This window comes from Strix uralensis, chromosome 18 (genome assembly GCF_047716275.1).
Source record: "Strix uralensis isolate ZFMK-TIS-50842 chromosome 18, bStrUra1, whole genome shotgun sequence".
Taxonomy (NCBI): Eukaryota; Metazoa; Chordata; class Aves; order Strigiformes; family Strigidae; genus Strix; species Strix uralensis.
Window position 1 is genome coordinate 11,693,815 of NC_133989.1, and position 23,945 is coordinate 11,717,759.

At 45.3% G+C, this 23,945-nt stretch overlaps 1 protein-coding gene across 2 annotated transcripts; it reads right to left on the bottom strand.

Moving 5' to 3' along the window:
• Positions 1-1,186: 1,186 nt before the first annotated feature.
• On the bottom strand, positions 1,187-21,254 carry RPN2 (ribophorin II). Of its 2 annotated transcripts, XM_074888186.1 has the most exons (18): positions 21,107-21,254; positions 20,795-20,997; positions 18,943-19,038; positions 18,062-18,237; positions 17,219-17,294; positions 16,709-16,843; positions 14,503-14,679; positions 13,989-14,107; positions 13,480-13,585; positions 10,978-11,069; positions 9,982-10,096; positions 9,129-9,323; positions 8,531-8,617; positions 7,859-7,954; positions 6,610-6,685; positions 5,553-5,682; positions 3,630-3,715; positions 1,187-1,561 (listed from the first exon to the last, which is right to left on the bottom strand). In XM_074888186.1, the coding sequence occupies exons 1-17, from the start codon at positions 21,186-21,188 to the stop codon at positions 3,664-3,666; spliced, it is 2,013 nt and encodes a 670-aa protein (XP_074744287.1). In that variant the 5' UTR covers positions 21,189-21,254; the 3' UTR covers positions 1,187-1,561; positions 3,630-3,663. The 2 variants fall into 2 exon arrangements, with proteins under 2 accessions (XP_074744287.1, XP_074744288.1); XM_074888187.1 differs by lacking the exon at positions 3,630-3,715 and having other exon boundaries at positions 21,107-21,253.
• Between the last annotated feature and the right edge of the window lie 2,691 nt (positions 21,255-23,945).

Sequence of the window (23,945 nt, forward strand, 5' to 3'; positions counted from 1 at the left end):
TAAGTGAGCAGTAACAAAATATGAGGCTCAAAAGAACTCACTAGGGTGAAAAGGAATTCCAGGGTAAAATACTACAAATAGTAGCTTAACTATTTCTTGCTTAAAACTCCTTTAGTCCCAGAGGACTGGAATGCAGCATGAGATCAGTTTTTTGAAGGAGCGCAGGAGGTGAAAGGAGTAGCTCATTAAAGCTCTATGGCGTCCAGTGTAATGTTCACAGTGAACAAACAGGCAGGAACTATTACAAAGAACAGAAACAGTGAGCTAAGTGTGAACAACTGCAGTGGGGAAGAGGCAAGATGGCTTTTATAAAGTGGAGTCATGTCTCACACATGTGAAGTTCTTTGGAGGATTCAGCTCCACACCCTGTATCCACATGCTTGTTGGCTGATATAATTTTCTTGGATTTCCAAAAGATATTTGATAAAGTTCCTTTGCCAAAAAGCCTTTAAAGAAACTAGTCTGACATGGGACAAACAGCAGCCAACACAGAGATGTAGGGGAGGGAGCAACTGTTAAGTTTCCCACGTGGAAGTTGCTCATCAGGAGGAGATGTCGGCCTTTGGTTATTACTGTCAGCGTGTCCTTCAATAAAGCCCAAGTCTGCTGCCTCCACACTGCTTAGTGGTGCTGAAGGTAGTAATTAATTGAGAAGTTAGAGCTCAAGCGACTCAGATGTGGCCACATTGCAACCAGCAGATTCCTGGCATTCGGTTTCACAGAACAGAGGCAATAACCTCAATCAAACTTGTATTTGGAGTGAAATGGCTACTTCTAGAGGCTGGAAGGAAGTGAACCCCCTCAAGGGACCCACCAAACCTGCCAGGGTCAGCCACAGCCAGGCCTGCCAGCACCGCAGCTGGCTTCCCGCAAGGGCCGGGCCCCCAGGACTCCTCCTGCCTGAGCCCCACGGGCCCACAGCAACTCAGCACAGCCCAGCCTGGTGCCATCCTGAAGTCAGAGAGAACTGCCATGAGCGGAGAAATGCAGATGACAGGGGCACACAAGGGACAGGCAGGAGTGGGAAGTCCTCCCCAATAACATGTCCCTCTGGGAAAGGACATGAAAGAACAGGAAGCTTCACACAGCAATGACTCACACAAAATTACCCACCAGAAAAAGCTCTTTTCATTCTCATGTGAGCACAACTTCCAATCACAGCCTCTGAGACAGCCAAAAAACAAAATTCAGGACCATTCTTTCCTCTTTATTCACAGATCTTTTAGGATGAGGAGAGGAAATCTGGGGAAAGGCAGAAATGTATTTTCTTCCTCCTCTTTTTCTAAAGGAAATTCAAATGTCCTGCGAGAAAAAGGGGGGAGGATCCAGGGAAGAAAGGATTTTCCGGATCCATATGAAAAGCATTCAAGTAGCGTGAACACAACGATGAAAATCAGGTTTTTAAAAAAGTATAACTGGCACCCTTTTGACTTAATATAAAAAAAAAAAAATCTGCTTCTGCCTTCCTTCTGCTGGTCTTTCAGTTATTTAGCCACTTCTGATCTGAAGGCATTTGCTTTGTTTTTCCCCATTTCTTCCATTCTTCTGGTACTAGTGTGTCCTGGAAAGAAAAATCAAAAAAATTAACTCTTCCAGGCAACAAAACACTTCCTTGTACAGTGTCCCCAGACCCCTCATTCTCTCTCAAAGGAACCTTGTCAGATAAGCTTCTCAAAGGAAGCTTATCAGAATGATAAAACCAGTACTACAATGGAATGGAGGACTGAATTCAAGGATGGAAACAGTCAGACAAAATGAAGGTTAATTTCTGGTGCAAAAGGGATGAACGAGCCTTGTAAATTACAGAACTGAACAAAAAAGCAGGGCTGAATGGAAAGCCTGCAGGTACCTTAACCACTCTTTTACTTTAAATTGGGCCAGTCTATCCACTTGGAATCAGATGGTTCATGTAAACACAAAGAAAAGATCTTCATGTCCCCAGGAAGATGAAGTATGCTAACGAGGGCACAGCAGACCCATCTTTTTGGGGTCCTTTTCCCTTCCAAGATTCCAGACACGTGCATAGCTATGGGTGCTGAGCACCTGACAGTCCTGCCCTAGAAGTTGGTAACAATACTCTTAACTGACATATCTGGGGCATCAGAAAACCCAGCAATAAGGACAAATGCTTGTGACTGCACATGGCAGCAAAACCTAACTTACAGTTTGTGGATAAGTTATTTGCAAGATCTTCCAGGATTACTCACAGCCCAGAGGGAATTAAGCAGTTAAAATACAGGCTGAGAAACAGAAAACATACAAGCTGTGGAGAACACACTTGTGAGGCATTTGGTAACAGGCCGCTAAAAAACTGAAAACCACTGGCCCAAAGCTGTGGTAAAAAGAAGCATCCAGGGACCAGAACAGCACCAGCAAACATGGCCAGGATGCAGCCAGCATTCATCTACTAGAACAAGCCACAGCCATCTCCTGTTCCTCTCCAGTTACTTGTCATAGCTTGTTCTGTGCTCAAATACCTCAAAACACTCTGGGAAGAGAAGAGATAGTAACAGGGTGTTTTTCTATGGGACATGATGCCAAATTCTCCATAGGTAATTTTCACGAAACCATCCTCAATGCTATCTGATCTGCAGACAGGCGCTTACACCAGTGCACGCCGTTTCTGTGATGCAGCCACCCACACTGGTTTTGTTTTACACCACAAAACTGAACTCTGTTCACCGCACTGTGTGTGTGTTCATGGAGCACTATGAACATGAGGCACGAGATGTACCAGTGCAGCACGTTGTACAGTGATTTCAGTCTCATCACAGAACCTGTCCCAGATGCTCTCTCCCTTCTCAGGAATAAAACAGAGCACTGAATGAAGAATGAAACCACACACACACATTCAGAACTGGGCAGCATGCAGAGTGGCGGGCAGTCCTGCTCCTACGTCACTGTGGATAGAGCAAACTGGGACCTTACCTGCTCAGAATGAAAGGAAACGAAGGACTTTGCACTGGTAAATGATAATGGAGAGCTATCAGATGATTGTATTGAATGGAGGGGGCTGGCTGCTGCCACCAACAGAGCCACACTGACCAGTTCAGTCTAATAGGAGGGCGAGCCCTGGAGTAGGTTGTGTTCTCAGCTGAATTGAGGTGGTGCTGACCTGGCTCTGCTGCACACAGAGCTCTCACCACCCCAAGAGAGGACGTAATTCAGCAGTCAGAGTGCCTGGCAGCTGAATAACCAGAATACTGCAGATGGGGATAGGGAGTACCAACAGCAGGATGGGAACAGCCCAGATATCAGCCATTTTCATTGTGCTCTCCTCCAGCCAACATTGCTAATAATTTACTACAGGAACAACACTGCTTAGACTAGGTTTATTTCATCACCTGATAGCTGCTTGGTGCCCAAGACAGCACACTCACATGTGCACATATTACCATACAGACTTCAGATGATTAAGGAACTCACACAAAAGCAATTTAGTGTCAGAGGACACGTACTGCTAATATGCAAATCCAGCTGTAGCCAAGGACACCCAAGGACTGATTTAAAGCCCAATAAGCAATGTTGGAAGGAAGCAGCTTCAGCTCAGATATCTCGTACAAGGAGTGATGAAGTGAAATGAAACAGGTAGCATGCCCAGGAAAGGCAAATTCCAAAAAGGCCCTTACTTCTAGAAGAGCTGGTCACTAGCAAAACCCCCTTTTACCGCAGCGTTCTATACTTTGCCAACCTACTGCTCTGCTCTGCAGCGATCCTGCCAAAAGGAGAGAGGGAGAAAGGTTCAGAGAAGATTGGAAGGAGGAAAGCAGCCCTGCTCCAGCAATGAGAGCCAGTGACAGAAATGCAAAAAGCAAAACCAGGCCTTCTGGTAACTTCTGTAAAAAGATGGTTTATACAGTCCCCTTCCCACACCCACCAGCAGTCCCCATAGTGGAACAGCAGCTTTGCCTCAAAGTGCAATCTAGTTAATTACCACTGCACTTCAACATCTGAGACGGGCTAGCAGCGCGTTAACAAAAAGATGTCTTTTTGAACTTTAAAGTAATGTACAAAGGGTTTAACTTTAGCCTAAGGTAGAAGTTTTACTTTCAAATTTACCATTGTAGTTGCAGCTTCATGTCATTTACAGTGAAAAAGCACACAGACACCCCCTGCAGTGTTTTGAAGTAGGAACCAACCACTTGCATTTATGTGCTAACAGAAGCCCTGGTTGAGCAAAGATGCTTAGAAGTAAGCTTCATTGTATTCTTTTTCCCCAAATCTGTATCCTAGGCAATCTGTAATTAATAATGATTTTATCATTACTCTTTAAATTAAAAAAGAAATATTATTAAATGACATAACATAGCCCCACCGGCAACAAAATCCCAGTAGGAACTGTTACGCTATCAAGAGAAAGCACCACAGTGGAGAGGGCTGGACACCCCAGGGAGCAAGGCTGGGAAAGCTGGGAGGATGGTATGGCAAGGGTTGATTACAATAATCATCCTTCCTGCTACAGCCATGCAAGTAGAGATGTTTTAAAGAAAACAAATCAGTGCAAAACCACTGAAAATCATATTCTTGTGGGTTTTTTTACAGCTCTTGTTCTGGTTTTAATAATCTGTAATCAAAAAAGTGAGAACCCAGGGATACCTATGCAAACAGGTATGCAAGGATAAACAACTCCTAGTGGGTCAAAGAGGGGAAAGTAAGAAAAGCGCAGGTTTGATGGCAAAGCAGGTCAGTAAGATCATCTTCAAAGCCAAACTCTACATTAGTACAAAAAGGCTAAAACTTAAGTCTCACATGGAAACCCCATGCGGCAGAAGTGAAGGAGAGGGAACGGATCAACCTCTAATTAATGCACTGTATTGGAAGCTTGGGTCAAACTGCCTGCAGGCTGCCTAAGCCAGGGCACAGTCACGAGACACTGTGTGGCAGAAGACACAACTGTGCCAGTACAGAAATGAATGCTGTATCCCTAACATTTAGCAGAATTTTCCCTGGTTTTGCTTGCGTGCATTGCCCTTTGTCGCTGCACACCTCCAATAAGCATCTGCTTCCCTTTTCTCTACAATCCCCCTTTAGGCAGGGGAAGACAGCAGTAAGACACCCCCGCCTTACCTTCCTCCTCTTAAAATTTATCTCACAAGCACAGCTACAGAAGAGTTGGGCCTCTTCTGCATTTATAGTGGCTTTTATTATCTAACAATACTGTAAGAGCTTGATATATCATGTAGTAAAACAAATTTGTCAGTGAATGTGTCTCTCCAAATCTGGGTTTCCCCATGTCAAAGTGCACATACTTGCACCCTTTGCTTTTTCTGTGTGCCTGATGGCTTCAGCCAGTGGCCACACGGACCATTCTCTCTGAAGGAGCAGTTAGCTGGATCTCAGACAGAGCAGCTCATTGCCCTGTTCAGTTCATGCCCTTATTCTTAAAACAGGCACAAAAGTGGGACCGAGCAGCCCATCCACACACACAAGATCCAAGAACCAAAAGCAGCGTTTATTACCCTATCAGTTACTGACACATGATAGCACCAATGTGATCTCCTCCCCACTGATTTTAAAAGCAGCTCCCACCAACACATCCGTCCCTGGCTTACCGTTTTACTGCTTTCTGAGCCAGCATCCTGTTGCCTGCCAGGAATGTGACGCCACCCAAAATGGCCAAGTACTTCAGAGTCTGGAACATGTTGAGCTGAGTCCAGTAGACATACATGAGTCCCAACATTGCTGTGAAAAAAAAAAGACAGAGCACAGGGCTGAAATTACATTTGAAAGACCAACCATTTGTTATTCTCAGAACAATTGTTAGGTTGTACTGCCAGGCCTAAGCATTTGGTTTCTATCTCATCTCTGAAGCTCTAAAATGGCAGATCTAAAGACTATACATTATTGCCAGGGGAAGAAGGCATCTGTGTCTCCATACTGGAGAAAAACATGACACTGATGGCTTGCAACCAACCCTCCCGTGGCAGAATTATGGACATATTATAGACATTAAAGGCTATTAAAATGAGGAGGATACTCTGGATGTCAATAGAGGATATTAACCTTTGCACATCTGTAGGAGCTTACAGCTTTATAAAGCTTCCAAGGAAAATGGCTTGGATTAAGCAACACACTGTCATTTGGGAAACAGTAGATCCAATGTTCTCCCAACCTGCTCTGCTTTTTAAAATTCTACCGAGAGAGTAAATAACTGTGCAACCAAGGGCACAATAGAATTGATAAAAAAAATTGGTCCAGCCAAAGAACAAGAAGAGCTTTCACAGGAAGAGCTTCAAAGAAAAGATGTAGTCTTTCAGTGTAGATAGCAGTCCCACAGGTTTCAATCCCCACAGAAACTCTCTGCTTACAAAGGATAAACATGCAATAAAGAAAGTGTGACCTCTGGAAATAAGAAGTTCTATTAAGTACAGATAAATGGTGTGAGAGAGGAGCCCAGATAATGACGGCTGTTAGAAGCTGATGGCCAAAACAGGTTTATCACCATATTAACAATCATGAAAAGCAGGAAGGCAGATGAAAACAAGAGAACAAATGTTATGCTATTATGTCATTATAGTTAATAGACTGCAAGCCCATTAACCACCAGGGCTCTCATCTGTAACTCCCAGGTGAGAAGGTCAAACAAAGCAGAAAGCCTCTGACACTTACCAGCATGTCCCATGTGAAAAACAATGGTGCTGGGAGCAAAGCTGAAGTTGGAGATGTTGGCACCTATCTTTATCCACTAAAAGGAAAAGAAACAAAGCCTGAGTTACACACAACAGCCTTACAAACACAAGCTTTTATTTTAAACTTCAGTATCTTTCAAACCTGTTTGCTTTAAGTTCTTCAATGAATACAGTGTATTCTCTACAGAAGCACTTGTTTACTACTACAAGAGGACAGAGTACTCATTTTGCTAAAGTCGGCACTGTTGGAACTCCTTTAGTGAAAATTTCTCCTACTGCTTCTGACTGCACAAATGCAGTTCCTCAATTATCTTTCTTAAAGCGATGAGAGGGTATTGCTCCAAATCTACATTTTCCAGAAAAATAAACATTTCTATTTCTATCCAGCTGAATTAATTACAATTAAGACGACAAAAAAGGGTAAGGTTCTAGGCTTGGACTCAGCAAAAGAACAGCCATAGATACAAGATGCTTGCTCATAAAACCAATGTCAGTTTTTAGAGCACAAAAGGGAAAGCTATGAAGGACGGGAAACAGAAGCAGCAGCAAAGAGATTTTTCATTAAAGTGTGATCAACTTGTGTATTGTGAACTCCAGAGACCAGTGGACACGACTGAATGCCAGCTTTCAGTGAGAGTACCTAATGGGAAATTACTGCCAAGCAGATAAGGGATCAGTTTCATCCTCCACATAAGGAGTAATTTAATTTGACTAGATGAGATTTTGTATCGCGTTAAGTTCAAAACACTGATCTGATGATACAGTGAGTAGCAGTAGATGTTTCAACTACAGACACACAAATTTTAATTATGTCCATACATGGGAATCATTCTGATAGGATTAACACAGATGTGGTGATGGATGTATTAAGTGCAGGACAGAATCACTGCTTTTTATTTTTTCCTGTGGAAGTCTAATGTCAGTTATAACTTAATCTGCCCTTTTCAACTTAATTCAACACCTCTAGCAGAAGCACACTGGAGAAACCCCACTTCTACTTGGCAGCAGTGTTTTGCTGTTTTGACTATAAACTCAACAACAGTTTAGGAAAGTGACAATACCAGACCGGGGCTGTGCACTGACATTTGCTAGCTATGACTCCAGCACTGCTGTGCTAGTCACAATTAACGGAGAGTTTTAGTAAGAAGGTTAGCTAGCCAACCTCTTAAGTCTGGACTTCAGACCGGATAGGAAAAAAATGTTGTTCTTCTGTGGCCCAGTTCACTCACCAGAATGAGCAGCAAAAGCAGGGGGGAGAGAATCAATGCTGTGAAAGTATTAGATACCACTGTGGGAGGCCTCTTCTCAGGCTCCCTGAAGAGGTGCTGCAAATGAACAAAACCAACTCATAAGCAGGAGTATTCCAACAGAGCAGCTTCTCAGCTCCCCAGAGGGCTAGCTGCAGCCCCGGTGCTGTTCCCAGACGTTTCCCTGGATGATAAGCATTCCTCTTAAAGCAAAGACAGACTCTTTAAAGTAGCATCTATTCAAGCCCCTGCACAGTTGATCTCTTGCACAGTGAACTTCCTGTGCTCACAGAAGTACCTGTTAGCTTGTCATCAGCACAGATGGCTGGAACGAAACAAGAGAAATCTTCAGAAGCAGAGACTCTCTGTGGTGCTAACCTAGTCAAATTTTCATGTTTGAATCTTCCCAGTGACACCAGTTTCTCTCTCACAGGTAGGACACCCAGCTTATTTATTCATCCTCCAGAGGACTGAAACAGATTTCTTTCCATTAAGCAGTAACTCTGGTCTTCTTTTAATTACATTACTTACACAGTATAAATTTTTTTTTTTTTAATGAGATATGACTTTTCAAAAATAAATTACGATGAGAACAAATAATACTAGTAGGACTAGCCCCCCATCTCTGCACCTAGTTTTTGTTGTTGACTGTACCTGGATTTCAGGCTTGGGAACAAAGAGGTTCTTGGACTGGACTGTGGATGGTGCATCCTCTTCTGGGAATTTGATTACCACATCAGCCTGAAATGAAGCAGCCTCATGAAGTTTGATCTTAACGTTTTAAAAGATTTATAAAACCAGTTCCATTACTGTGGCCTATTTCCTTATTTGTCAATCTACTATTGACATGATTTTTAAAGGAAACTAAGAAAAAAGCCACCAGGTTTTAAGAAGCAATTTTTAAAGAAGCAATGCCATTCACCTATCACTAAGAATTCGACTCATTTCCAAGCAAGCACAGAAAGGCTAAACCTTGAAGTGTTTGCTGTGAAATTACAATCAAACCTATAAAGATTCTGAAGTTGCTGTTCCACCACATGATGAAATGAATGTTCACTTCTGTCTTGCTTTGATGCTTACTTAAAAACTTAAAATAAAACAGCAAACCTCAGAGCCCATAAATGGCCCAAAGGATTCTAGTTCACTAGAAAGAACAAAACATTTGAGCTTTTTTCTTCCAAGCCTGTACCACACCCTCCTGTCAGACTGCCTGTAATCTCAAAACCACATCACCACACTTCCAGCTACATACCACATTCCACAAGATTGGATTTTCCAGAGTGGCATCTCCAATTATCAAGTAAAGAGTGTAGGTACCAGAGGCAGAGTCAAATTCAGTCTTTCTTTCAGAGGTATCCAGTTCAAACTTGTATACGTTCTTGCTATCTGGTTCTGCAACAAACACTACTTCCTGGCCAGTCTTTTGGTTGTGAAGTCGGACAAAAGTCTGAAAGGAAAGATTGCAACATTTCTGGAATATCTCATAGTGTGTTTACAAATGCCAGTGAAATGAGAGATTTACCCTCAAATCAAAAAAGCACCACGTTAACAAAAGTTGGAGTATAACCCGCAAATCAGCAGAGTTCTATGTCTCTGCGAGTAATGACATTAACACAGGACCAGACCATCCAGTGGCCCACTTGGGGTATGGGACAATACACTGAATGTTCCTCAGCAAGGTACACGCAGCACCACAGAACAGGGAGGTATGCATATATAGTTTTTGTTGTGTAGGGTTTTTTTTCCCCTTTTTTTCCTATTGTATCCAGAAAAAAATGTTAAAGAAACATCTACATTCGAGGGGTTTTTCAGCAAACAATTTGTATTAAAAAACCAGAAGTGTTCTTTAACAGTGCAGGCTACCTGCACTCATTTTGTTAAGTAAGACACAGTACCAGAGCCCGAAGAGGCTTCATTTAACATACAGCCTAAACAAATGAACTGAATCCACTTCCCATCTACCAAGATCAGTCATTTTTCACAGTCCATGTCAGAAACATAAGGCTTCTCAAAACCTATCAAATCTTTTCAAGAGCAACTGTCACCTCAGATGCTTCAAGATGGAACATCTTGGTGACAAAGCCATTACAAAAATTTGTCCTAACCTGGTGAGGGATGAGTTCAGCTCCACTGTTCACGTCTACCAGCTGGAAGGATAAAGCAAAATTCTGATGGCTGTCAGCAGTGAACGAGCCCTTGGCTTTTGCTGGGTAAGCTACCCTAGGAGGAAAAAAGACAAACACAACTGAGGTGATCTTCCAAGAGAAGGCCTGGTGTTCAAAGAAACCGAGGCATGAAAGCCTGTTCTAGCAGTCCTGCAGTCTACTCAGAACAGATGAGCTATTTTATCAAAAAGACAGGTGAACAAACATGTCTACCTCTTCCACCATTAAGTTTCATGAAAAGAAATTAATGGAATTTTCTTAGTAGGATTTTTGTGAGCTACATACCTTATCAAGTTTTCAAGTAAAACAGTTGTTTGTTATACGGTTCAAAGAACTACCAGAAGAACGCTTTGCTAATACTAGACCCTACATTCCATTTAGCCAAGGCTATGCTACAACCAAAGGTGTGATGGCAGCAGAACAGAAAAAACAGACATTCAAACTTCAGCACAGGAAGGCTGTATCAACACACAGAGCGGCCTCAGTGAGGCTGTTAAAGTCCATACATTACGTTCTAACTGATGTCAGTTAAAAACCAGTGAAGTTCAAGTACACCTAGCAGTGGTACAGCCACACCCCTAAATACAGTGTACATGTTGCTTTAGAGCATCTCTACTGAAGCCCAATAATATCAGAAACATTAACACAATTCTTTTAACTTGCTTTTGCTATGGAGAGGTGCCAACAAAGGAACAGAAGACTCAGGTTGCCTGGCTTCTGTTAGTACTTATTTCAGTATTAAGGAAAACCACCTACAAAAATAATGAGTATTCTCCTTATGAACTCACAGGTTTAAGAGAAACAGCATGGGTGTAACTCTGTAGTTACTCCAATACAAGACTCCTCTGTTTTAGCTGAAGTAGGTAAAGCTCAGAAGACCTCCAGCCCAGAGCCAGAGTTGCCCCTTAAAGGATCACACACACCAAGCCATTTTACCTGGTTGTTTTTGGCGCAATGCTCTGATCTTTATCCACAGTAGAAAGATCTACATTAGTAATCCCAACTTCTGTGGAAACTTTTACTTTCAGCTGCAACAAAACACAATAGAAAATTACTCAGAGTACTCGGCGTATACTAACTATGGTCAAGTTCACTGCAGAAGCTTTAGCTCTTCTGTCCCCTTCCCCAAAGGGGGTCTTACACTAAGCCAAAGACAGCATCTAACCTAACAGGAGGATTTACAGCAACCGACCTCATGGTAAAGCTCATGTGTCAGTCACTAACCCTAATCCACCCCCTTCCTCCCTGCACAAGCAGCCAGCTCTGAAGACACCAGCTTCTCAGTCATGCTGGAGTTAGCTGCCCTTTGAAGAGCTTTTTTCAATGAAACAATCAAACTATCCACATCCAACTAGTTTCCCTTTTGAACTAGCAGAAACTAGCTATTAAAGATCACATCACATGAGATACAACTTAAAACTGCATGTGCACACGTACTTCTGCTTACTGGATAGCAATCTGAGACGAGAGAGGTCTCTGGACAGCAACGAGTTATGCCTTTGTTGGCTCCTAAAGCCTAACAGGTTTCTGCTGATTTTATTACCAGCAGGCAAAAGCCAAAGCATTTCTGCAGACCTGCACTTTGTTCAGCAAGCTCGCCTTCAGAGTCACAGCATTTATCACTTAGTGCAGGGCAGCCAGTAAGGCCCTGCCATTTATCACACTCCTCTGTGCTAAGTGCAGTATAAACCCCAAGCAGAGAAATGACTTCCTGCCCTCTCCCCAGTCCCAAACCACAGACCATCTAGGCAGTGAACCTTGGTGGGTTTGACTGATTTCAATCCTTCTCTCAAACATAAGCAGTTACTGCAGTCTGTAGTTTTTAATTAGCACATTTGTTCTCACAGCTTGCAAATGCTCCCGATGAGAATTAAAGTTTCATTGCCAAGATATTTTTCATCTTATACTACAATTTGTTATTACAGGTTTGCTCATGTGAACCAGCCCCACACCCTCACCCTGACAAATAATTCACAAGGAACCTGTGGGAAAAATATGTAGAAACACAAACCAAACTATTCAGGTCAGACTTCAAACACAACAATCTTGGCAGTTCCTGTACAACAAAAAGTGTAATTTAAGATAGAGGTTAGCCCTGAAAATGGATCCATTAACATGGAGACTATTCAGGCTAACTTTAGTAAAGCCTTAGTTTGTTCCAAGATGGGAGTGAAAAAGATGGACTAATGAAATATTAATTTCAAAAAAATTATGTGACGGCAACTCAGAGCTGTTGCACAGAGCCCCTCCAACCGAACAGTACACAAACATCTCTCAAATATTTTAATGCCAGGAAATGTAGTCTCTGACGGAGTAATAACCCACTGGTTTAGCTCATTACTGTCAAAACGATGGTGCATTAAGGACAATTAATGCTAATAACAGTAAGGAAAAAAAGCAGCTCCCCCAGCAGTCCTCCCCCGTAACAATGTGTCTTATTAGAAGCGGTTCACACAAAGCCGCCCCAGCGTTAATCCATTCCTACCCGTACCTCTGCGTGCCAGCAGTGAGCTTAAGCAGGACCAATCAATCCCCTTTTGACACTCCTAAGTGCCATTACTACTACAATGACAACATCAATTTGATACACAGAGTAAAGGTCAGCAGTTGTAAATAAGTGTCCTCCTCCACTCCAAGCTGACTATGTTGGAAGACTTTAAAAGCTAATCTTTTCCTTAAATAGGCAACTGAGGGCAAAAACTAACCCTGGGAATAGACATCTTTGGAGAAGAGCATGCTCAGCTGTTGATACCGGACTATATGAATAGTCACAGAGGTCACATTCTTCTCACTGTAACAAACTTGAGGGAAGTAAAACTCTGAGTGTTGATATAGAACTCTTCTTTAGAAAGGTGTGGTATAACAGCTTTTGCCACCAAAAAGGCGTATGCATGAATGTATGCATGTATGCATGAAATGAAGACCATTTGCATTTGCTTTGGTCACTGTTTCTCCACTACAAAAGCATCACCATATACAGTTAGGAGATGCCAAAAGACCCCCTTGACTCTTTTCTAGGGCTCTAGAGCTTATACAAAGACAACAACAAATGCTCAGCATCCATACATCGGGCAACCACCAGACAACTGCTAGCCAAGCCTTGAGATTTACAGACTCAAATTTTGAATGCCCTGAAGAACTAACACTCTTACTAATCATTTTTGCATAGCTGCTTTGGGCTACTATATAAACACCCCCACTTTGTTCATATGCTCTCAGATCAGCATCTGAGTGATAAGTCAGTTCTGAAATGTACAGAAATCTCTTTTGATCATATATTAATCTGGTTCCTGGTCATACCTGAATCAAAAAACAATGCAGTACAGAAAAACATGAGATAAAAATGCCAGACAACTGGTAACATCCTGAACAGGTATAAATAAAAAGCTGTTTCAGTAAATAGGCACATAATTAAAATGCCATCAAAAGCATACCCACCTCAACTTTATTAGCAATAAATCGCTTATCTCCATCAACACTGACAGAGAAATCATAATAACCACTTGCAGGTTTCACATTCATGAAGTTCAGTTCAAAGACATCTCTGTAACAGAAAAAGCAAGGTGTTAAGCATCCTCCAGGACACTAACAGCAGCCTACAAATAGGTAACATGTTGCTACCAAGAAGTCTCCAAATACACTAGATTAAGCAGACAAACGGAGAACAAAACTAACATTGCTAAGTGCAGTGGGAAAAGAATTCTTCCAAGTTCCCCCAAAGTCAGAAGAACATTGCAATTTCCCACTCCCAATCAAAATAAAAAGCAACAGAAATTCACTGTCACTACCAAATGTGCTCAGTAACCCATTGCCAACAAAATGCAACTACAGAATTTTGAGTTTTCCATCATAAAATCATTTCTCTGGTGGAAGAACACATAAGTCTAACACTGTTTAAATAACACCTGTTTGCCTTACAAACTGTAAAAATAAGATTATTTTCTTACCCTGACAGAGAAAATGGTGTCTGTTGAAGGACAGTGGCTTTGCTAGATGCAGACTTGGCATAGTCAAGTTTTACAGAAGCTTGAGTCAGTGGCTGGGACATAACATCGGTCACTTGCAGCTACAAGAGAAAAAAAAGAATTTCCATGAAACCCGTTGTCCCAGAAGGAATGCAGGAACACAGATGACTCACTACCCCTCTGTATTATACACCCAGAATGCTCCCCTGCCCAGCATCCCAGATTCATCTCATTCTTTCTAACATAACTGGGAAAACTAAAGCCTGTAACCAGCAGAGCTGACTTCCACACAGGGTCTTCTCAAGGCAGTGTCTGGTAAGCCCCGGGTAAGCAGAGGTTCCCAAGAATCACTTCATAAAAGCACTAAAAGCCCAGATCTACGGGAACCTGAGTCCTGGAGCTAAAAATTAAAGACATCACCTTACACATTCAGTCAGCCCAGACCTACAATACTAAAGACTGAGCCAAGAGTTAAGATTTGGGGCTAAGGACTCACCCTGAGTACAGGCTGATGGTGAGACACAGCTGCAGGCCCCTCGGGGACAATAATGACAGGCACGTGGTAGCGGTTCCGGGATAAAGAACCTGCGGCACAAGCAACGCTGAAGGCCTCTGAGAGTGTCTCAAAGTTTTTCTTGCTAAAAATTGCATTCATCAACTGGATAATTTGATCCTGAAAGAGGAAAAGTAAATCGCATATAAGCACCAGCAGCTTACCACAACATTGCAAACAGGCTCAGTATAATGTTATTAACAAAATCATCATTCATAAAGACTGTTTAATTTCCCACTTGCTTTAAAAGTAACTAAAGTTATGAGGTAACCCAAAATTAGCATTCTTATTCTTGGCTGGGAGGTTCCAACCACAATTGCTGTAATTGTGCTACAAACTTTCAAAACCAGAATTTGGATCTACCTTTTCAAACTACGTGTTTCAGAATGGACGATGCCATCAGCTCAGCTATCTAGACTGTGTGCAGCTGCAAAATGACAATTTAGCTCCAGGAGCTGTACGATTGTCTCCATACAGTGGAGAAGGACCAGGCTAGGTGTCCTGGCTACCTGCCAAGCTGGGAAGGCCACAGAGCAGTGATGCAAAGCATCCTAATGGCTCTGGAAGGAGCCAGTCTAGGCCCATGCAGGCTTATCCCCTTAGGCTCAGCAGTGTCCTCAAGCTAAGAGGATTAGCTTTAAAGCAGTACCACTAGGAGCACAGAGCCAGCTCTGGCCCTGGGATGTGCCAAAGCTAATTTGTTCTCTTCGAAGTAGGAGTGGGACTGCCTCCCCCAGCTGGTTCTGCAGTCTGGCTTTGCAGCGCTAGTGCGTCTGTGCCACACTCCGCAGGGTATGCCATATTATTCAGATTCTTCCATCACTCCCTGCTAGTCTGGAAAACAGAGGGATTGGTTACCTGTACTTTGATCCAAGCAAAGGAGTGTGGGAAATGAGAATAACCAAATACAATCCCAAATAAAGCAACAGGCATGCAACTTAGTAATCCTCAAAGAACACTTTTGAATGAAATCCACTGCATCTCAAATTTTCACCCTTCTACTTGTATTAATGAGCACCAACGTGCATCACAACTAGAGAAAGCGTCCAGACAGATGCTAGAGAAGTCCTGCGTAGTGCAAGTTACGCAGTGTTTTTCATTTATATGGAGAGCATGGCATAACTCCAGACCCTAATCAGCAACTGACACTCTCATTTAAACTGTGGGGGGAGAAAAGGGAGCTATTATTTCAAATACTACATGTTAATTTTTAAAGAGAGTTTTGTGGCATTCTGGAGGCAGCTCTCACCATTCACAAGAGATAAAGCTTTAAACCCCAACAACAGCCCTTCTGACAGCACAATTCTGAAGCAACACTAAACAATTTTCCTTAATTGGTCTTTTTTTAAACATCATTTGGACGCTGACAGTTTGAATTGTGTGTAGCAGAATCACCACCTCAAAAATGACATCAAAATTACTTTGCATTAGTCTGTTTGGCAGCAGCGTGGAAGAGAGCCAGGAATGAACTCAGATGTCTTACACTGGCTTCTGTCTCAACCCTGCCACTTTGGCTTGTGCTTCAGGGAGCTGCCATTCTCAATCAAAAGTACATCCAACTCAGTTAACTTGTTGTGGAAAAATATTACTAAGTGGATAGCTTGCAGTAATGATTTCTAGCTTAATCAAGCTCAAAAGGAATTTCTAACAGTCTTTCATTTTAGACAAAAAGTTTTTGCATCTGGATTCCTGTGGGCATATAGTACTACTGTTGTCTCCCTTTCGGGCACCCCAAACTAGGGTGCCTGCATTTCCTCACAGATAAATAACATTTGCAAAACACTTTGAAATGCTGAGAAGTGCTAGACAAGTGCCAAATACCAGAACAAACTCTGAAACAAGAGGGGATTTTTTCCAACAGCTTGTCTCAATAAACAAAGAAAAACTAGGCCTCACTTGCAATTTCCTTCTGTACATTTGAAAAAGAAAAAACAAACCAAATTCAGCCTGTGATCTCGAAGGTGGAATTTCCTCCTAGATTCTGTTACTTAGCATTCCCTCTGAGATGTCCCTTTTCACTGAGTGTGCTCGTTACTTTTTCCAGTAGAAATTCTACCCAGTTATACCAGCCTCTTGCACTGCACAACAGGGACCAGGCAGATCCTTTTGTGAGCTACAGTGTGCAAGGGAGGAAAAGGCAGATACAGACCTCCTTCATTGCTGGCTCTGTACCCACATGGTCCGACAGCTTATAGGCAGCAGCAACAAACAGTGCAGTAGTCTCAATTCCTTCTTCAAACTGCAGATAAACTCCACCCAAGTCATCCAGGCGAGCAACAAGATCCTGACAGAAAGAGTTATTAAAATTTAAATTCTAGCAGATCCACAGAAGCTAACACTACTGCTAGACCTGTATTCAAGAGTATCTGTATGGGATCACTGATGTATTTTGTAATAGTCATTACTATTACAATCCGGACTATTACTAGGAAGAAAGAGAAACCTTCAGCCTTTAGTGTATTTAAGTATATTTAAAAGTCAGTAAAACAGTACAAGTCCAGAAGTATCTCCTTGAAAGGAAGAGCGAAGCCAACCCACACCATGCAGGCAAAGAATTAACCAGACTGGTTTTTCGTTTTGTGTTTCACATTAATACATCTTTTAGTGCTACAGAGGCTAACAAATTCCTGAATAATTAGAGAGCATAGCATGTTCCTACCTCTATCTCCTCAACAATGCCACTTAGATCTGCCTGCTGGGACAAGTAAGATGCCGTCTCCAAAGCCTGGATGGTTCTTAAACAAGAACAAACAAAACCAAACAATTGTATGAGTTTTCCTTGCTTAAAGCCAAACATAATTTAAATCAAAGCATCTACAGTTTCTATTCTGAATGAAGTGTAAAACAGCTGTTACTGCATTCAGCTGACCTTCAATCCAAACTTTGATCCCTGCACAGCACAGGTCCCCAGACTTGCTACTGAGGCTTCCAGGAATCTGTGTTTTCTGTCAACAGAGCAAGTTCTAAAGATTCCCTTTCTTCCCCACCTTTTAATGAAAGCTCTAGTCTCTCATTTCACAGTACAATTACTTAATTCCTTGGTGATACATGCAAAGATTCCTTCTGCTTACTGGCACGTTTTTTCCACCTCACAGTACAGGTATCCCAACCTACAAACAACAGGGCTGAGGAAAAGCATCAAGTCTACTGCACCATAAATGACACAGAACCATGGCTGGGTATTAAATCAAGAATTTGTTGTGAATCTTTTAAAAAGAAGAGGCTTCTTTGGGATATGTCCTTTTTACTGACCATTATTCTTGAACTAAACTGAATACATAAACTCATTTCCAAAATCACACTGAAAATAGCCCCAAAACATATTTTTTGTTCCCCCAAAGGGACAATAATGAACTGGACAAATACATCAAATGAAAACACAGCACCTATTCTACTATGTCTATATTACAAAAATTAAGAGTTGAAATACCCTTTACTCCAAAATTCAACTGCCTAGAGGATAAACATGCAACAGTGCATCATTTCCATCTGAAAGACTTACGCCAGCACATTTTCTTCTTTGCTAAGACGAGAAGTAAGAGCACTAAGTGCTTCCTGAGATGCTAAAGGAAGGCCAAAGCCACTCAGGGCCCCAACAGCGTGGAAGATCTGGGTGATTGAGGAATCCTCACTGACAGCTGCCAGCAGCAGCTCCCTGGTCTCATTTGAAATGGTAACCTGAGGAAGAACACAGGGAACACATTGATTCACGCTTGAAAAAACAAGGCCTTATAGTCGCCACCGATTTGTTCCTGGAACGAACAACACACTTGATTGGTGAACTACTGTAAGTTTTTGGGAAAAAGCCCTTTATCATTCATTAACTTCTAGTTTAATTAATTAAATCCGTAGGTTTTGCTGTCAACTATCGATTAGTCAGGATAATGCACGATTCCCATTTATCCTGGTAACCTGCTACTGGTTTTCATCTGACATCACATCATTGTGCAGCAGCTGGTGGTACTGATGAAAAATGAGGGACCCACCCACAACCCAGCGAGGGTGGCCTGTATTTGTACCACTGCAGTGTTTCAACTCAGGGTTTACATCCAAGCAGTTTATCATCCACCCAAAGAGTTTTGAATTGACACAGCTGCTATGAATATTATTAAATTGTGCTGGCTCCTTTCTTCTTAGCCACCAATGTTTAATCAAGAAACATCCCCTCAGAATTACTCTGGACTAAATACCTGCTGTGTATCTTTACACTTTGCTTTGTATCGAGTACTCCCAGACACTTCCTAAGTTATTTACCTAATTCACAACAGAGTACAACCCACTAAAAGAAAGTAAAAGTAGAAGTTATGCATAAAATAAACCCAAGAAAAAGATAAATATTTCCTTGGTAATACCTGTCTTCAGAACCCAGGGCTCCAAACTCACCTCACAGCCAGACAGGACCCGGATAGACTGTGCAGCATAGAAGAGGGAATCAACACTGCTGGAATCCACATGAGATTTGATGAAATTGCATGCAGCCTGTGAAGAAACATAAGTTAATGTACAGTAACAGCCTTGACTTAGGCCACTGAGAGGAGATTTAAATGATACTATAAGACAATTTCACATACACTGCTGTGCTAGAATGCCCCAGATCCTACTCTGCTAAGCACTACACAGAAACAAAGGTGGTTCCTGCTAGAAGAGATGTGATTTTCACATAAACTCTACGGCAACCAGAAATCAAATTTAAATTGAGTATAATTATAAAACCTATCAAAATAAAAGTACCATGGGTATATTTAGTAGGGAAAATCTCCCAGGATAGAGAACAGATGAACAGAAATTCTGTGGGCGGGCTTCCTTCCCAGCTGTATATCACACACAATCATTAATGGATGCAGAATATAGAATTTCAAAGCGTACAGAAAGAAAAGTCGGGTGAGCAGCTACAGTATGAAAGGCAAGCAATGAGACTGCTCATTAATCTGCAGCCATCTTATTACTAATTGACAACTAGATAAATTGAGCATTAAGATTTCATTTTAACTGAAAAATAACCCCAGACTTTAACTGCTCATACAAAACCCACTGATTTTTGAGTATGTGGAGCATAGGCCTTTTCAAGTAGGACAGAATTTTCATGCTGCAGTTACCTAGGAATATTGCTATGTTTAAGTGTTATGCCTAGGTATTATTTTTACTACCTTTTACGTTTTAAATAGTCTCACCCCGTGAAGAGGTACACTGTCCAGAAAAAACAGTCTCATCACAAACTTCAAGGAATAAATAATTACTGTTTACCTGCAGAAGCAAAGGCTGTATTATCATTGCCAAAACAAGGAACTATAAAAACCCTAGCCACACTGACACAAACAAAAGCAGCAATTCCTTGCCTAGCCCACAGATGACCAGTAACCAGCCACAGCAAGGTGTGCAGTGTGGTGAACCGCAACATCTTCAGAAGCCTCACAGTTAAGTTTGTGGTGCAAACGCACAACACTCAGAAGCTAATTCCAAGTGGTTTAGAACCACTGAACCATCTGAACTCACGAGGAAAGCACAAACTCATGTTTACAGCTTAGGTGCATAGGTAAGCATGTATGTAAGCAGGCGTGCCTATGTAAGCAGGTTGTTAGAAGGACGACCTGCAACATATAAACTAGAAATGCTTGAAGATATGAAAGGGCATCATGCTGATACCACAAGCCTTTGTTTCTAGTCCGCACACAAGGGAACATATTTTATATACAAAAATAGCAAGACCATGCGACCTGGCTGGATTTGGTGTTAGAACTGAAGTGAAATGAGAGCTCTATTTAACAGGACAGTAAAGCAAACGTGCCACAGGAAGAAATCTTTTTCACAAAACACTGAAACAAATTAATAGCTACAGTAATATCACAACAAGTTGTGGAGGAGCAAGCCCTGAAACACCATTTAGAGGCTGTAAGTGTAAGAGAGTCCGTGGCACGTTACTGCCCAGACAAGGATGCAATTTATTCAAACAGCACACCCGAAGGATCGTCAGTAATTCCCAGTGATTTCCTCTGATACTTGTTAGGACCGTAATGCATGTATGCTTCACATTTTCCTCGCGGTCCAATCAAAGCACAGCCCGCTAGATAAACTCATTATGCCTCTTCTTTTGCTGCTGTGCTGCGCCTCCAGCTCCTCAGCCCCGCAAAGAGCCCCTGTGCGGAGCCGCACGGCCTGGGGCGCGCAGGGCAGCCGGCGCCGGCGGGGGAGGAGCGCGGGGAGGGGGCTGGGCCCCGCCGGGCCCTCAACCGCTCACCTTTTCGTCCGCCACACGCACCCCCAGGCTGCTGAGGCCCACGATGGAGTAGAAGGCGGCCTGCACGTCGGCGAAGGGCCGCTCCAGAGCCGCCCTCAGCCGGGCCAGGTCGCGGGCGGTGAGGCGGTGGCTGGGGCCCAGGGCCTGGGCACGGGCGAGGAGGAGGAGGAGGCTGAGGGTCACCGCCAGACGCAGCCGCGGGCCTGCGGAGACACAAGCGAGTTACCCCGCGGCCCTCCCCCACGGTCCCGAGGCCCGCGCCCGCCGCGTCGCCCTCCCCCAGCCCCCTCCCCACCGCGGACCACGTCTCACCCGGCGCCGCCATGATGCCGCCCGCCGCCTGGGCCACGGCGCCGCTTCCGCCCCGCTTCCGCCCCGCCCCGGCCCGCACCATCGCGCCCCCGCCCCGGGGGAGGCGAGAGGAAGGGCGCGTTCTGCGAGGGACCCCCAGCCCCACGGGCGCCCGCTGCGGACACCGGGAAACTGTGGAAAAAGAGCAGACAGCGCGGGAGCGGGCGGCGGCGGGGCGGCCCGAGAACCGGCAGCGGCGGCTCCCCCGCGCGGCGGGAGTGGTACGGGCCGCCCGGCGGCGGGCGGGGGCGGGCCCTGGCGAGGATGTGGGCTGCGCTGATTGGCCGAGCCGCCCGCCGGCGGGGTTCCGCGCGCCATGGCGCTTTAAAGGGGCCGCGGCGGGCGCTGTGCCCGTGCCGTGCCGTGCCGTGCCGTGCCGTGCCGTGCCGTGCCGTGCCGTGTTTGTTAGTTATACTGTGGAGTTTTATATCTCGCCATATACTGCTGTGCCACGCCATGTCACGTCGTATGATGCTGTGCCACACCACACCATGGCCTGCCATGCGACACCCCGCCGTGCTGATTCACGTGGCGCCATGCCGTGCCAACCTACGCCTGTGGGAGCTCCCCACGCCGCTGGGCTCACAGAGTCACAGAATCATCTCGGTTGGAAAGGTCCTTCAAGATCCTCCAGTCCAACCATGAACCTCACACTGACCGTTCTCAACTCCACCAGATCCCTCAGCGCTGGGTCAACCCGACTCTTAAACCCCTCCAGGGATGGGGACTCCACCACCTCCCTGGGCAGCCCATTCCAAGGCCTAACCACCTGTTCTGGAAAGAAATACTTCCTAATATCCAGTCTAAACCTTCCCTGGCGCAACTTGAGGCCATTCCCTCTTGTCCTATCACTTATTACTTGGTTCAAGAGACTCATCCCCAGTTCACTGCAACCTCCTTTCAGGTAGTTGCAGAGGGCGATGAGGTCTCCCCTCAGCCTCCTCCAGACTAAACCCCCCCAGTTCCCGCAGCCGCTCCTTGTACAACCTGTGCTCCAGACCCTGCACCAGTTTCGTTGCCCTTCTCTGGACACGCTCCAGTCATTCAATGTCCTTTTTGTAGTGAGGGGCCCAAAACTGAACCCAGTAATCGAGGTGTGGCCTCACCAGTGCCGAGTACAGGGGTAAGATCCCTTCCCTGTCCCTGCTGGCCACGCTATTGCTGATACAAGCCAGGATGCCATTGGCCTTCATGGCCACCTGGGCACACTGCTGGCTCCTGTTCCGCTGGCTGTCAATCAACACCCCCAGGTCCCTCTCTGACTGGCAGCTCTCCAGCCACTCCTCCCCAAGCCTGTAGTGCTGCTGGGGGTTGTTGTGGCCAAAGTGAAATACCTCCCCCCTGCCCTCCCTTCTTCCCGGGTCCAGTTTTGTTCCTGATGTCTCTACCTCCTCGTGGCAGGTGCACCCGCCCGATGAAAATCGGGCTTCTTGGCTGCTGAAATGTAGCGGCTATTGATTTCCTTTCCCTGCACCCTTGTTCTCAGGGCTTGATGGTACCTGGGGCCCTGGGCCCACAAGAGCCGGTATGGACCAGAGATCAGATCCGGCCTGGGCGTAAATGGAGTCCCCGGGGCAGCCATTTTGAGCTAGTCCCCCCCGGAGCAGCACGCTGCCGTCAAGGACTCTCCCCTTGGGCCGGGACGCCGCCCAGGGAAACTCCTTGGGGTTCCTGTGGGTCGGGACGCTGCCCTGAGAAGTTCCTCGAGGTTGGGAGCCCTCATTTGTTAGGGGAGTGACAGAGCGGTTTGGGCTGTCGTCAAACCCGAGGCAGTGGTGATGGTTTTGTTCTCCTCTCACGGACGCTGGAATCAACAAGCTGTTGAATGTTTGCGGGGTGCTAGTTAATTGTGCTGATAACACATTTTTAACTTTTGGATGTTGTTTGTGTATTGGAGAGCCTCTGCAACACTCCTCTGCCCAGCGGCCTGCGGGGGGGCAGGGAACGGGGGGTTCTCGGCCGGGGCGCCGCTCTCTCCTCCCGGGGCGGGAAGCACTGCCCTGCTCCCCGAGGCGTCCCTCTCACGGGAGACAGTCCTCCAGGAACTCTCTGCGCCGTGAGTCCTCCCCACGGGATACATTCTTCTGGAGATGCAGGGACGTGGGTCACCCCTGGTGCTGCAGTCCTGCCAGCGCCGAACCGCGGGGGCGGGGCTGCTTCTTCCCACAGGGTCCCGGGGCTCCTCCACAGGCCGCAGACGGATCTCTGCTGCTGCAGGGACCCCCCTGGGTGGCCGCGGGGCGGCCCTGCCCTCTTGCCCTCCGTGCCTGGTCACTGCTCGGTCACAGGTTCCCACTGCTGAGCAGTTCCCATCTGCATTTCCCCTTCAGGGATCAGCCTGGGAGGCTGACACAGCCCCAGGCTCAGCTGGGAGTGGGCTTCCCCCTCGTGAGCCCAGCACCCAGCCCTGCAGTCCCGAGGGGGCAGCTTTGAGCACCCCCCTGTGCCTGGCCGGGCCCAGGGAAGGGGGCAGGGGACAGCCCAGGACACCGGGGTGGGCAGAGGGGACCTGCCAGCCTGCCCCCCACTCCCTACCGCCTCATCTTGACGGCCGTGCAGATACACCGAGTGGCTCCCAGCTGCACAGGGGCCGGGGCACAGGGCCAGCTCCGGGGGTCGAGGACCATCTCCTTCGTTCTGGCGTTGGCCCACGAGCAGCCGGCGAGCCGACCCGAGCACTGCCCGTTTCCTCCACCATGGATGCGGCCATGGGGGCGGAATTCAGCCCTGTCTGGCCTCTGGATGCAGGAAGGCGGTCGGACATGGCTGCGCTGCCACGTGCTCCAGCTGGGCACGTCAC